The sequence below is a fragment of the Camellia sinensis genome, chromosome 14 (assembly GCF_055761805.1).
Source record: "Camellia sinensis isolate YWXY chromosome 14, ASM5576180v1, whole genome shotgun sequence".
Classification (NCBI taxonomy): domain Eukaryota; kingdom Viridiplantae; phylum Streptophyta; class Magnoliopsida; order Ericales; family Theaceae; genus Camellia; species Camellia sinensis.
The window spans coordinates 62,123,773-62,138,731 of record NC_138974.1 but is presented as its reverse complement, the minus strand read 5'-3'; the positions used below and the strand labels follow the sequence as shown (position 1 = coordinate 62,138,731).

General features: G+C 38.0%; 1 protein-coding gene across 1 annotated transcript in view; it reads left to right on the top strand.

Moving 5' to 3' along the window:
* The first annotated feature begins 458 nt into the window (after positions 1–458).
* The window catches only part of LOC114320614 (clathrin heavy chain 1), a 24,917-nt gene continuing 10,416 nt past the window's right edge, over positions 459–14,959 (top strand). The window contains exons 1-26 of the mRNA XM_082903915.1: positions 459–715; positions 1,195–1,399; positions 2,216–2,304; positions 2,426–2,504; positions 2,669–2,796; positions 3,492–3,590; positions 3,747–3,855; positions 4,073–4,152; positions 4,235–4,462; positions 4,552–4,617; positions 6,024–6,140; positions 6,227–6,424; positions 6,661–6,777; positions 10,355–10,414; positions 10,702–10,788; positions 10,986–11,069; positions 11,148–11,282; positions 11,370–11,432; positions 11,509–11,613; positions 11,691–11,803; positions 11,915–12,167; positions 12,295–12,431; positions 12,511–12,789; positions 12,884–13,886; positions 14,152–14,637; positions 14,779–14,949. Coding sequence (XP_082760041.1) covers positions 671–715; positions 1,195–1,399; positions 2,216–2,304; positions 2,426–2,504; positions 2,669–2,796; positions 3,492–3,590; positions 3,747–3,855; positions 4,073–4,152; positions 4,235–4,462; positions 4,552–4,617; positions 6,024–6,140; positions 6,227–6,424; positions 6,661–6,777; positions 10,355–10,414; positions 10,702–10,788; positions 10,986–11,069; positions 11,148–11,282; positions 11,370–11,432; positions 11,509–11,613; positions 11,691–11,803; positions 11,915–12,167; positions 12,295–12,431; positions 12,511–12,789; positions 12,884–13,886; positions 14,152–14,637; positions 14,779–14,949 — 4,536 coding nt within the window. The 5' untranslated portion in view covers positions 459–670. The remainder of the gene's footprint in view (positions 716–1,194; positions 1,400–2,215; positions 2,305–2,425; positions 2,505–2,668; positions 2,797–3,491; positions 3,591–3,746; positions 3,856–4,072; positions 4,153–4,234; positions 4,463–4,551; positions 4,618–6,023; positions 6,141–6,226; positions 6,425–6,660; positions 6,778–10,354; positions 10,415–10,701; positions 10,789–10,985; positions 11,070–11,147; positions 11,283–11,369; positions 11,433–11,508; positions 11,614–11,690; positions 11,804–11,914; positions 12,168–12,294; positions 12,432–12,510; positions 12,790–12,883; positions 13,887–14,151; positions 14,638–14,778; positions 14,950–14,959) is intronic.

The following is a 14,959-nucleotide window of genomic DNA, read 5'->3' as shown; positions in this document are numbered from 1 at the left end:
CTTCCTCTTTCTCTCTTGCCTCTTCTCTCTTCCTCTTCTCTTCTCTTCTCTCTCTCATATTCTCTTCCCTCTGTCTCTATTCGAAAGCAAGAAAAAGAATAAAAGAAAAGAAAAGAAAATAAAAGAAAAGATTACTCAAAACGACGTCGTTCTGGATATTTGAATCATTTTCAAGTCAAATTTTTCGAGTTACGAAGTATTACTCTATTTATAATTATTTTTAAAAGGTAATTTTGGAATTCTTTAAAATTTTATGTTTTGACTTTTAAAAATAGACAAATACTTTGCAACATCAAAAAAAATAAAAAATAAAAAAAATAAATGGACAATCAACACGAGACGGGAAAAAATGCAAGAGGGTAGAATTGATAATTTAAAAATTAAATTGTTAACAGCGATAAAAATGATTAATCAAGTAAATAGTTGACTTATTTGACAGAGACAAGAATAGGATACGACAATGCGATGTAAATAACGCAATTGGGTAAACATCAGGGGCTGTGGAGTGCAATTTACTTGGTCATTAAGAAAGAAAAACGTACAAGGGTCCAACAAATCACAGAGTAGAGTACTCTCTCTCTCTCTCTCTCTCTCTCTCTCTCTTCAAAACTGGACTCGCTGAAATCAAAGAACCATCACAGAGAGAGACCACCACACAGTCTGGGCAGTCATGGCTGCTGCAAATGCTCCCATCGCCATGAAAGAAGTCCTAACGGTCAGTTCTCTCTATTTCTCTCTCACTTGTTTCGAATTGAAGCAAATTTATGTCTGACTTTGACCAGTGCTTTGCAATACAATTTCTGTATGTATATATGTTATAGCAGTAGGTGCAAAAGAGATGTGTTTGTAATTTTATATTTAAAGTTTTGAATGGTTTGAAGGTTTGATGAATGGTTTTTAGCTTTTTATAAAAAAAGATATGTAAAAAAGTTAGATAATGATTTGACACATTTTTTTGACTTTTTTTTTTTGAAAAACTTTTTTAAGTAGGTCATGTTGGACTGTAGATATCGGATAAACTGTGTAATTTTAATTCTTTATATGAGATTTTGTTACGTGGAAGTTTTGGGTGAGGATTTTGATGCATGTGACTCGAATTCCTTTTCTTGTGTTATTGACTCAATGAATTGCATGGTTTGAATTTTGTTTGTTTTTGCTTAAGATGTTCTTAAATTTAATTTGGTGTTCTTGCAGTTGCCTAGCCTAGGAATCAACCAACAATTTATCACATTCACCAATGTGACGATGGAATCGGATAAGTACATTTGTGTGAGGGAAACTGCACCTCAAAATAGTGTTGTTATCATTGATATGAACGTGCCTATGCAGCCACTGCGAAGGCCAATCACTGCTGACTCGGCTTTGATGAACCCCAATTCTAGAATTCTTGCCCTTAAAGGTAGGATTTTTCACCTGATTGCATTTTTAATCTTTTTCGTTGCATATATGGTATCAACCACTATGGTATCAAACCCCATACTGCAAATTATTGTTAGAAAAGCTTTTTAGTTTATGATTACTTAGAAATTAATTTAATGGTGCGCCATATGCAACATTTTTATAATAAGGCCATTTCCTATGTTTCTTTATTTGTGAAATGATCATTTATCTATGCTCCGTTTGTTTTTGTGGAAAACGTTTTCTATGGTCCGTTGTGTCTTTGAAATTAATGCACTAATGGTTGTATAAGTGATGGTGGCAGTGAGGCGGTGGCAGTGGCAGTGTGTTGGTGGAGGTGATGGTGTGGTGGTAGTGTAGTGATATTGGTAAGACACCTTAGTCTGGAAACCTTTTTTCACCCTTTAAAAGTGTAAAAATTTTCATCTTATTTCCCATTGACCATGAAAAATGTTTTCCATTACTTTCGTTTTCAGTTGTATCACATGCCATAAAATGTTTTCTTCCCAAATAAACAGAGTGCTAAAGTCACCATTTAGAGAGGCTTCATATTTTCTAGCTCCCTTTCTTTTCTTGGTGATATGACTTCCACTAGGGTCCTTACTAATGAGAACAATAATAAGAAGTAGACGAATTCTAAAGGATAGAGAAGCAAGAATAAAAAGAAAGAAAGTAGTAGAGATGCACTACTAAATAAGCCAAAGAGGCATGTCATCTTATTTTATGTTCCTCAACTCAATCTGTTGATTGTTATGATCACATGCTCCTTTTACCAAGATGCATCACTAGGCTAATGTTTATGACATTCTATATAAAGCTCAAGTCCCGGGAACAAATCAGGACCATTTGCAAATATTCAACATTGAATTGAAGACAAAAGTCAAATCACATCAGATGCCAGAGCAGGTGATAATTTTGTCCTGTCAATTGCTTTCAGAACGTCGACTTCACTGTTGCTTACCCTTTGATTTGTTTTATACTGAGTTATCAAGATGGCCTTAATCCTTGGATATTGCTCTTCTTATAGATTGTATTTTGGAAGTGGATCACCCCAAAGATGCTTGGCCTAGTCACACAGACATCAGTCTATCATTGGTCAATTGAAGGCAAACACCTCTACTTTTCACTGGATTAATACTTGCTACTTTGTCCTTACTAAATTTTATTTTTAATTGCTTTATGTATCAGTTATTTTGTCATGTAGTTTTTTCTTTTTCAAATTTTAAATGCAATTTTCTCACCTTTTATCATAATCTCGGTTCATAAGCAGGTGATTCTGAACCTATGAAGATGTTTGACCGAACAGCGAATTTGGTGAATAATCAAATAATCAACTATCGTTGTGATCCTACTGAAAAGTGGTTGGTCTTGATTGGAATTGCTCCTGGTTCACCTGAGGTTTGCTGGCTCAGTGTTATCTGTAACTTTTACCTACCCGATTTGTTCATACTAAACTGTTCTATAGATTGGATGTAGGTCCATCCTTTATAATTGGATTTCTAATTTTTTTTTTTTCTGTCATTGTCATGGCTTCCAAAGAGTTATAATAAATGATATAATTTTGGCCATGTAATATCTGTGAACCGACCTGTGTTATGTGCCCATATGTTGAACGTGACCTCAATGATTCCCCTGTCTAGTAGTCTTGTGGAAACATTGACAATGGATATTTAGGTGTTGTAGTATTGTATGAATACGTGTGTGTTTCTTAATCTTTTTATTTTTTATTTTTACAATTTGTTTTCTCAGCACCACACATCAAAAGCTTGCAAATGTCTGTTTATTGAAAAACGTGGGAACTGTGTGACCTAAGTTGTACTGTTAATCAAATTTATTGTTGAACAAGTAATGTTTTCGGGTACATATTTCTATTCTAATGGTGATGTAGTCGGTTTGAAAGCATACTAGCATAAACTTGGATCAAAGGCCAATAGATGCAAAAATCAGATTTTATTTAGAAATCTGCAATTTTCCGCATGTAATGGCTCAAATCCATGAGCTTTGGTCTCTAAACGTAAGAGAGCTTACAATTGTAAAAGAAATTTTTAAAAATTTAAATTCCTCCTCTGATTCATCTTCTACTTTCCTTGTAGAGGCCACAACTTGTAAAAGGGAGTATGCAGCTTTTCGCTGTGGATCAGCAACGGAGTCAAGCTCTTGAAGCACATGCTGCATCATTTGCCTCATTTAAAGTGGGAGCATGCCGTTCTCTAATATTTTTCTTTCCCATGGACTTTAATTTTGACTAATTGTTTTTATTTTTGTGTTGCTTTCTGACAGTTTTTTTTCCTTGGTCTCAATTTCCTTCTTTCGTTTTTTTCTTTCCTTCCCCCCTTTCATCTATACAGGTTGCAGGGAATGAGAAACCTTCAGTTCTTATATGTTTTGCTTCAAAGACCTCTAATGCTGGACAAATTACATCCAAGTTGCATGTTATTGAACTCGGTGCCCAGCCAGGTTCTCTAACGATCCGTTAGCATCTTCCCTTTTTTCCAGATGTCATGTTGCTTATTTCTCACTGTCGTAAATCTACTTTCCATATTTTCTATACATACACACGTATTCCCTTTCCGAGCATTTTTTTTAAAAAAAAGTCTGATGCTTCTTTCATTCATTTCATGTTATGCTTTCTTGGTCAAGTAAATGATACTAACAATGTAGAATTTGTCATCAGGAAAACCTGCATTTTCTAAGAAGCAAGCAGATTTATTCTTTCCCCCAGACTTTGTTGATGACTTTCCAGTGGCAATGCAGGTAGAGTGTAGCTATGCTGCTTAACAAGCCTTGGATGTTCATTGGTTACAGTCAATTAAGATGCTTACTTCTTTTGTGACAGATATCACACATGCATAGTTTGATTTATGTGATCACAAAGCTTGGACTTCTATTCGTGTATGACCTAGAGACAGCTGCTGCCATTTATAGGAATCGGATTAGTCCAGATCCTATATTTTTGACAACAGAAGCTTCATCAATTGGCGGATTTTATGCCGTCAATAGGCGTGGCCAAGTTTTGCTTGCCACTGTAAATGAAGCAACGATTGTGTCTTTTGTCAGTGGTCAGGTGTGTGCATAAGGTTTTCTCATTTCTGCTGCTAGAAGTTTGGAATTGATCAAAAATTTTATTTTTGAGATTTTGATTTTTGGTTGCAGTTAAATAATCTGGAGCTTGCTGTTAATCTTGCCAAACGTGGAAACCTCCCTGGTGCAGAAAACCTGGTATGTTTAAGCTATATTTTATTAGATTTTAGCTCTTTTCCCTAGGTTCAATACCTACTGGTGTTTAACTTGGTTGAGGTTCTTAAATACTATATGCTTTCTTTTTCTTTTTGTTCGTAAATTGTTGTGCATAACCATGTATAATTGAATATATTTATTCAATTTGTACTGATTTAATTAAATGATAAAATTTTTGAAACTTTCAATCTGAGATGAGCTTGTGGGGGTGGGGGGGGGGGGGGGGGAATCCAATTTGAACATTTGTGACTGTGAGCTCAGAAAATGAATTGATAGGTAGATGGGACTCTACATGTTTCTGCTCTCATTCATAATGGCTCAACTGACTCTTGATCTCACACACGCGCTAAAGGAAAAAAAGTGAAGTTACTGATTACGCTACACAATGGCTTATGTATCTAGTGGATTGGTTGTGCTGCTTTGCAGATGCATTGTCTAATTTATGGGATGGCAGTACCTTAATGTTTGATGTGCTGCATTTGGATGGAGATGAACCGGTATACCTTTGAGATGTAGTGATCGAAGTTTTTAGGATAACAATGTCATTGATTCGTTCTTTTAAATTTTGGTTGACAGGGAAGTTTTGTGATACAATTTTTGCTTTTGTTGATTGATTTGTAGGAGAGCTTAGTTTGTTGAAACTCTTACCAATTTCTTCTTCTGCCTGATAATCCAAATTTGACTTTGGAGATCTTTTTCAGTGTGCATAAAATCTATGTTACATGGACTCCGGTATGAGTATTGGGTGTGGGTGTGCGTCCAAGTTTCAAATCTTCCTAAACCTAAATATTTGGATATTGGGATATGTATTTGAAAGTTGGGTTCGGGTACATAGGCATGTGTAGAATATTTAAATATATTGCGTGTCGAATGAAATTCTAACATAAAGAAGTTGTAAATTATTAGGAGCATAATTGAAATTATATGGGATTTAGAGGAAAAAGAGGAGTATCTCTCATCCATGTTAGAGGCTAGAAAGTTATCTATTCTACAAAATGTGAGCTTCTTCTTCTTCAAATATCATAAAAATTAGAGGATCCGAGCATCTATCTAATTTGGGTAGGGGTGTTGGACACATCTCATGCCCTTACCCTTATTGTATCTAGTAACCACTAAGCACACTAGGAGGAATAGAAGAGTCCGTGTAACACTGCATAAAATACATTCTCAGAAGCTCCGGACACCTGTCAATGTCTATTTTTTTGTATTAAGCTCCCCTTATGAAAAAAAGTATATGTTGGGAAATTATTTAAGTCAAATAGAGAGGGTGGCAAAAATTTAAGTGACTGATGCTTTGGTTGATGTCTGCTGACAGGTGCCTATTCACTTCCATAATGGTGGTTGAATTTGATTTTTTGTTTTTGATTTTATTTTTTTTCCTTTCTCAGGTTGTTGAGCGGTTCCAAGAATTGTTTGCTCAGACAAAGTATAAGGAGGCTGCAGAACTTGCTGCAGAGTCACCGCAGGGAATTCTCCGCACTTCTGACACTGTTGCTAAATTTCAGGTTTTATTAACATGATATCAGCCCTAACCATTTGTCTTCAGAATGTGTAAATGTCAAGGCCCTCATTTACTCTTTATGCTTTGCAGAGTGTTCCAGTGCAAGCTGGGCAAACACCTCCTTTGCTGCAGTACTTTGGAACTCTTTTAACTAGGGGAAAGCTCAATGCTTTTGAGTCATTGGAACTATCTCGTCTTGTTGTAAATCAGAACAAAAAGAATCTTTTGGAGAATTGGTTGGCAGAGGACAAACTTGAATGTAGCGAGGAGCTTGGAGATCTTGTGAAGGTTTTATTTGGAAGATTGAACTTTTCATGATGTTTATTGTGCTATAGTTCTTATACAAAACTTTTCTGTAATCCTTTATTTTTAATCTCTCTGTTTCAAATTTACTCATTGTTTAAACTATACTTTCAAAAATTTACCTGAAATGAAAGTAATTTCCCAAAGTCGCTTGTTCTATATTATTTATCAGATCTGTTCTATTGGAATTTCTGATGTAATGAATCCTGTTTCTATTGCAGACAGTGGATAATGACCTTGCACTGAAAATTTACATTAAAGCTAGAGTGACTCCAAAAGTTGTTACTGCGTTTGCTGAGAAGAGGGAGTTTGACAAAATTCTCATATACTCAAAGCAGGTGGCATGCTTATGCAATTACAATCATTCAAATAATTTCATATGTTTTATTTTAAATTCACATGTTCAAAATATGGATACTAAAGATATTATTTTTATTTATCATTTTATAAACTACACATAAACTAGGAGTACCACTATTTCTGTCATCATATCATCTTTATGATCATCATCTGTTAGAATTTCCCATCTTTACCTTCACCTACTCCACTACACACTCCACTTCACCTACCTCCACTTCACCACACACTCCACTTCACCTAACCCACTATCACCTCCACTACACCTACTACCACATTTTCTTCTATATATAGATTGTATAGGAATTGTAATTCATCAATCTTGTAATACATCAACACATCAAAATAACAACAATCAATAATACAGTATTTTTTTTTAACATGGTATCAGAGCAAGGTTGAGAAGCTAGTAATTCTGCTTCACCGGCGGGCGGCAGCCTCCTCTTGGCCGCCCGCCGGACCTCTACACATACCTTGAAATTTCTTCGAATCCACCACCTTCAATAAACCCAACTGAGACTACTCTGGCCTCAAGAGGATCTGTCACCAGATGCTCTCTCTCTCCTCTTCTATTTGTACACAATGGCCGGCTTACCTGAATCAGAAGAAATATTGTAAAACCCATCTCTTGAAGCTCCTTGTATAACTTCAAACTTGCCAGTAAAGCAGGAGCCTCAGCCAAATCCACCCATTCATCGAAAGAGACTTCATCGAATGTTTCTGATCCGAATCCGTGGTGCGCGTAGTATGGCAGGTTAGAAAGCAAAGTCTCATCGATATCGAAAACCCAGGCGTCCTTGCCGTTTCCGGCGAACTCCACCGTCTTGGCGACCATCTCGGAGTCGGAACGGTAGCGAACGCCGGTAATGTAATCGTGGACGTAGTCTTGGCACCTGGAAGGGACCTGTGTCCAGATTCCGGCGTCGTTGGTTTCGACGGAGAACCGCCAGCTCTCCGCAGTTTTATCTATCCTCCTCGCAGTTTTAGGGTTCACAGGAGCAAGGCTCTCCGCAGCGTCGACACCAGAAACAATGGCTGTTCCTTTGATTACCAAGAAGATTGTGAAGAAGCGTGTGAAGCAGTTCAAGAGGACCCATCCTCTTTGTTTATTTTTTAAACCACTCTTTACCTTTGTTTTCATTATTATAATGCTTCATTATTTTTTAAACCATACACCAGCACATGTGTTCCCACTTTTGTCTCCACTTTCTTTTTCTTTTTTTATATTTATTTTAAATCCATCTTTTTGAAAACAAAACCGCATCACCGGCTTTGCACACCAACCCAATTTCCATCTCACATTTCTTTTTTTAATATATATATATATCTTAAACTAATGCATCATCTTAAACTAATGCATCATCACACCAAACCCATGTGCACCCACGTTCTTTTCCCTTTTCTTTTATTTAACTATATATATATATATTTCTTATAATATATTTTCACTACTCCTACTTTTATTTTATTTTATTTTATTTTATTTATTGTATCTTTCTTTTTCTATCCATTTTCCTTATTATACAACTCGTGAGCATCATCCTATCTTCCGTAAAAAAAAAAAAAAAAAAAAAAAAAAAAAAAAAAAAAAAAAAAAAAAAAAAAGGACGCAGGAAGATCTGCACACCAAACTCATTTTATTCATGTCGGGGCTCACCCCGATCACCATGTTTCCACAAAAAAAAAAAAAAAAAAAAAAAAAAAAAAAAAAAAAAACAAAATACAAACAAACAACCACAGGTGGGATTTTTCTTCTCTACTCTGCCGCCGGTCTCTTCTTTTTGCCTCCGTCCTGGACGGCCCTTGACGATGTTGCCTCCGGATTTCCCACGCCACCGAGCACATTTACTCCCTGCTCCTCCACTACAGCATATGGCGGACCTCCAAATCGGAACATCACGGTGGCCTTCCGCTTCAGCTCCTTGTTTTCTGCCCTTAGCACGCTTATCTCTGCTCGCGCATCCTTATACATGCGTTGGAGCAGAGCCAGCTGGGAGTTTAAATGCTGCACCTCATTTGTTCTACTCTGCAGCCGGTTCGACAAATTTGTGACCGTCGTCATGCTTTCCACACATGCCTTCAAAGTATACTGATTGGCCTCCACATCCGACTGCACTGCCATTCTTTGCTCCACCGACCGCATCGGAAAGTTCAATGGAGCAAAACCAGAGGTGTTTGGTTGCGGTTCACTGGCCACCGCACCAGTTATTTCTCCTGTGGGCTCGTTCAGTTCTGGAAAGAGCATGAGCAGGTTCTGGGTAGCTGAACGGGAAGAAGAAGCCATGTTTTTGGGTTGCCAAGTGTTTCAGAGAAGGGTTGGTTTCCGGGTGTTTCAAGATTTGCAGAGACAAGCTCTCCGAGCGTTCCGAGGTTTCAGACTAGTATGCACAGCCTTCGCCTCAACCTTGTTTTAAATAGCCAGGGCCAGCCACGCGCATCGCGCGCCTCTTGACGCCAAACGACAAACGGGCACGCCAACCAAGACACTCACGTGCCTCGCCATCATGTCCGGCGCACTTTTTGATAAATTGGGCACGCCTTTTGATGGCACGCCTTTTTAAAAAATTGAGCGCACCTTTTGAGGATGCGATTTTTTAAGGGGTCCGACAAGACTCTGTAAACTGTCCCGACATTGATTCCGGTTAGCTCCTTTATGGGTCCGACAAGACTCTGTAAACTGTCCCGACATAAATTCCGGTTAGTTTCTACAAGGGTCCGACAAGACTCTGTAAACTGTCCCGACATAGATTCCGGTTAGTTTCTACAAGGGTCCGACAAGACTCTGTAAACTGTCCCGACATTGATTCCGGTTAGTTTCTACAAGGGTCCAGCAAGACTCCGTAAACTGTCACAACATTGTCTTCTACAACGGTCCGACATGACCCCATAAACTGTCTTCTACAACGGTCCGACATGACCCCATAAACTGTCTTCTACAAACGGTCCGACATGACCCCATAAACTGTCTTCTACAACGGTCCGACATGACCCCATAAACTGTCTTCTACAACGGTCCGACATGACCCCATAAACTGTCTTCTACAACGGTCCGACATGACCCCATAAACTGTCTTCTACATCGGTCTGACACCACCATACAGTGTCCTCTACAACGTTATGACACCCCATACAGTGTCTTCACCAACGGTCTGACACGACCATACAGTGTCTCTTATCCTTTTTTATTTTTATGTATTTTCTTGTTTTGTTACTCTCTCCAAACTCAAGTTGGTTAGTTTCTCTCCTCCTTGAGTTTGCGGGGGGCTGTTAGAATTTCCCATCTTTACCTTCACCTACTCCACTACACACTCCACTTCACCTACCTCCACTTCACCACACACTCCACTTCACCTAACCCACTATCACCTCCACTACACCTACTACCACATTTTCTTCTATATATAGATTGTATAGGAATTGTAATTCATCAATCTTGTAATACATCAACACATCAAAATAACAACAATCAATAATACAGTATTTTTTTTTAACATCATCATTTCTCATGGTTATTTGTGTGGACGGTCATCACTGTGAATCATTTTTTCAACAATGCAGGTTGGATACACACCTGATTATTTATTTCTTCTACAAACAATTCTGCGATCAGATGCCCAGGTATGTACAGTTTTATAGGTATAATTTTGGGCGTGACGTTTGAATTTTTTTCATTTTTATTTTATAAAATTAATAGTTTTGATGGATATTTTATGCCGTTTTGGTAAGGATATTTAATTTATCTTCTTCATTTTTATTTTTATTTTTTTCAAATTAATGATTTTATGAAACCTTGTCTTGGGGTTGAATACCAGGCCTCTCTTAAATTCTTACCTCTTCCCATGTTTGAGTGCATTTGAGCACACTTTTCCAATGCAGGATGATTTAAAACACTTTTTGAATGGCAGGGAGCTGTTAATTTCGCTTTAATGATGTCTCAAATGGAGGGAGGTTGCCCAGTTGACTACAATACAATCACAGATCTATTCCTTCAGGTTCAGTGATTCTTCTATAGTCCTATCCTATCTACAAGAGTCTTCATTTCTATACTTCTAAAATCATGCAATATAATTTGAACTAAACATTATTCTTTATATACCCCTCTTAGTTCACTAATGCGATGGACTAAATTTGGAATTGAAAATTTTTATGCACTTAATACTTGGCTTTTGAATTTTCTGCCATTATTCAGAGGAACCTGATTCGTGAGGCAACAGCCTTTCTGTTGGATGTTTTGAAGCCAAATTTACCAGAACAAGGTTCCCTCCAAACAAAGGTTAAATCTTTTAGATTTTGAGGTTTTGTTTTGCTGTCCTTGCTTAAGTCAACCTCTTAACATACCTACTCTGATCAGGTTTTGGAAATCAATCTGGTGACATATCCAAATGTGGCGGATGCTATATTAGCTAATGGGATGTTTAGCCACTATGATCGGCCTCGTATCGCACAACTCTCTGAAAAAGCTGGTCTGTATGTACGAGCCCTTCAGGTATGATGGCTTCTTAAAATTTGTTTGATGAAATCTGTCTTAGATTTTTTAAACTATTATTGGATTGATTTGCTGTCTTCCCTGCAGCATTATACTGAATTGTCAGATATAAAACGTGTCATTGTGAACACACATGCCATTGAACCACAGGTTTGATACTAAAAAGCCTTCAATAACCTACACCAGTAGTAATGTGGTATATCTGCTAATTTGTGGTGTTTTACAGTCCCTAGTTGAGTTCTTTGGAACCCTTTCCAAAGAATGGGCCCTAGAGTGCATGAAGGACCTTCTACTGGTCAATCTTAGGGGCAATCTTCAGATAATTGTGCAGGTAATACATTGGTCTCTTTGTGCTGGTTTTATTAATACTGGGTTTCCAAGTGAAGGTTCACTAACACGTCTGTACAGGTTGCAAAAGAATTTTCTGAGCAGTTGGGTGTTGAGTCTTGCATAAAACTCTTCGAGCAGTTCAAGTCCTATGAAGGGTTATACTTCTTCTTGGGGTCATATTTGAGCTCCAGGTACATTCTCGTATAAAAAAGAACAAGAAAAAAAAAAGAGAATGATTTAAATATATGTATAGTGAGGACACTTATTTATTTATTTTTCTAACTTTTCACATTTTGGGACAGTGAGGATCCTGAAATCCACTTTAAGTACATTGAGGCAGCTGCTAAAACAGGGCAGATTAAGGAAGTGGAACGGGTGACTCGGGAATCAAACTTTTATGACCCTGAAAAGACGAAGAACTTTTTAATGGAAGCAAAACTTCCTGATGCACGTCCTCTTATCAATGTCTGCGATCGTTTTGGTTTTATTCCTGATCTCACTCATTACCTATACACAAGCAACATGCTTCGGTATGTTGAAGGATATGTTCAAAAGGTAAATTTACTTTAAGCAGTTCTTATTTATTTCGAGAATGAAAGTTGCATTATGAAAATATTTGTGAAACTGATTGAGAATCAAACAAATTTTGAAGCACTATGGTTGCATCTCTTTTGATTTGTAGGTCAATCCAGGAAACACTCCTCTAGTTGTAGGGCAGCTACTGGATGATGAGTGCCCTGAAGATTTCATTAAAGGTCTTATTCTTTCAGTTCGTTCTCTTCTTCCAGTTGATCCCCTTGTAGAGGAATGTGAAAAGAGGTCTGGTGTCTCTGTATGTGCCTTTTTATCCTTCATCAGTTTCATTCTTTCATGTCCTCACCATGCATCCTATTTGCAGAAATCGTCTTGGTTTACTCACTCAATTTCTGGAACATCTTGTGAGTGAGGGAAGCCACGATGTACATGTCCACAATGCTCTGGGTAAAATCATCATAGACAGCAACAACAACCCAGAGCATTTTCTTACCACCAACCCCTACTATGATTCACGTGTTGTGGGTAAATATTGTGAGAAACGGGACCCCACCCTTGCTGTTGTCGCTTATCGTAGGGGGCAGTGTGATGATGAATTAATTAATGTCACCAGCACGAACTCCTTGTTCAAATTGCAGGCTAGGTTTGTATATTGTTATTGAGAATTTCAAACTATCAATTTATACCATAAACTTTCCTATGCTGTTCAGTTATTTACCTACTGTTTTCGCTATTAGATATGTGGTGGAAAGGATGGATGCTGACCTCTGGGAGAAGGTTCTTAGTCCCGATAATGAGTATAGAAGGCAGCTAATTGATCAAGTTGTGTCTACTGCTTTGCCTGAAAGCAAGAGCCCAGAGCAAGTTTCAGCAACTGTTAAAGCTTTTATGACAGCTGATCTTCCACATGAACTGATTGAGCTTCTTGAAAAGATTGTGCTCCAAAATTCTGCTTTTAGTGGGAACTTCAATCTGCAGAATTTGTTGATCCTGACAGCAATCAAGGCAGATCCACCAAGAGTTATGGATTACATAAATAGGTTAGACAACTTTGATGGACCTGCTGTGGGAGAGGTGGCTGTGGAAGCACAACTGTATGAAGAAGCATTTGTGATCTTTAAAAAGTTCAACTTGAATGTTCAGGCTGTGAATGTCCTGTTAGATAACATTCAGAGCATTGATCGAGCTGTGGAGTTTGCTTTCCGGGTTGAAGACGAAGCTGTGTGGACCCAGGTGGGAAAAGCTCAACTTAAAGAAGGGCTAGTGAGTGATGCAATTGAGTCATTTATTCGTGCAGATGATGCCACACAGTTCTTAGATGTCATACGGGCTGCCGAGAATACAAATGTGTATCATGACTTGGTGAGATACCTTCTGATGGTTAGGCAGAAGACCAAAGAGCCCAAGGTGGATAGTGAACTCATTTATGCTTATGCCAAGATTGATAGACTGGGTGACATTGAAGAATTCATCCTCATGCCAAATGTTGCTAATCTCCCAAATGTTGGGGATCGCTTGTACGATGAAAGCTTATATGAGGCTGCAAAGCTCATATTTGCCTTTATTTCTAACTGGGCAAAGTTGGCTAGTACACTGGTTAAGCTGAGACAGTTCCAAGGTGCTGTTGATGCAGCTCGTAAAGCTGACAGCTCAAAAACATGGAAAGAAGTTTGCTTTGCCTGTGTTGATGCAGAGGAATTCCGCTTGGCTCAGATTTGTGGACTCAATATCATTATACAGGTGCCAGTTTTGTTCTGTTTAAATTTTTTGTCATTTTATGAAGCCATAGGTTATGGTTGCCTATTTAACACTTACCATCTTCTTGTGGGTACAAAAAATGTGGATTCTAACATAACGGGGTGAAATTCGTACTGAATCCTCTTCTTAATTGCTTCCATTTGTTGGAGTATCTATGCTTTCCATATCACATCGTTTATGTGACTTCTTATTTTGGTCTGCTTTTACCATTTGAATGCTCCTAACCTTATATGTTTGATCATTCTAGGTGGATGAGTTGGAGGAGGTTAGTGAATATTACCAGAACAGGGGATGCTTTAAAGAGCTAATAACTCTAATGGAGAGTGGTCTAGGGTTGGAACGTGCTCATATGGGCATATTTACTGAATTGGCCATTCTTTATGCAAGATTTCGTCATGAGAAGCTTATGGAGCACATCAAACTGTTCTCAACCCGTCTCAACATTCCAAAGCTCATACGAGCTTGTGATGAACAGCAGCACTGGAAGGAACTAACTTATTTGTATATCCAATATGATGAGTTTGACAATGCTGCAGCTACCATAATGAACCACTCCCCAGAAGCGTGGGATCACCTGCAGTTTAAAGATGTTGTGGTGAAAGTTGGAAGTGTGGAGCTGTACTACAAGGCTGTACACTTCTACTTGGAAGAACATCCTGATCTTATTAATGATCTTCTTAATGTGCTTGCCCTTCGTGTAGACCATACACGTGTGGTGGACATAATGCGAAAGGTCTGCATGCTAAATTATTTTGCATTCAAAATTAATCCATGAAATTCTCTCTCTCTCTTTCTCGGACATAATTTTTTTTGTAAAAGTTCAAATAGTTTCCTCACCGTATATTGATTTTCTTTGGATCATTTTGGGTCATAGGCTGGTCACCTCCGTATTGTAAAGCCCTACATGGTTGCGGTACAGAGCAACAATATTGCTGCCGTTAATGAAGCATTGAATGAAATTTATGTTGAAGAGGAGGACTATGACAGACTTCGTGAGTCAATAGATTTGCATGATAACTTTGATCAGATAGGCCTTGCACAGAAGGTGGGTGGTT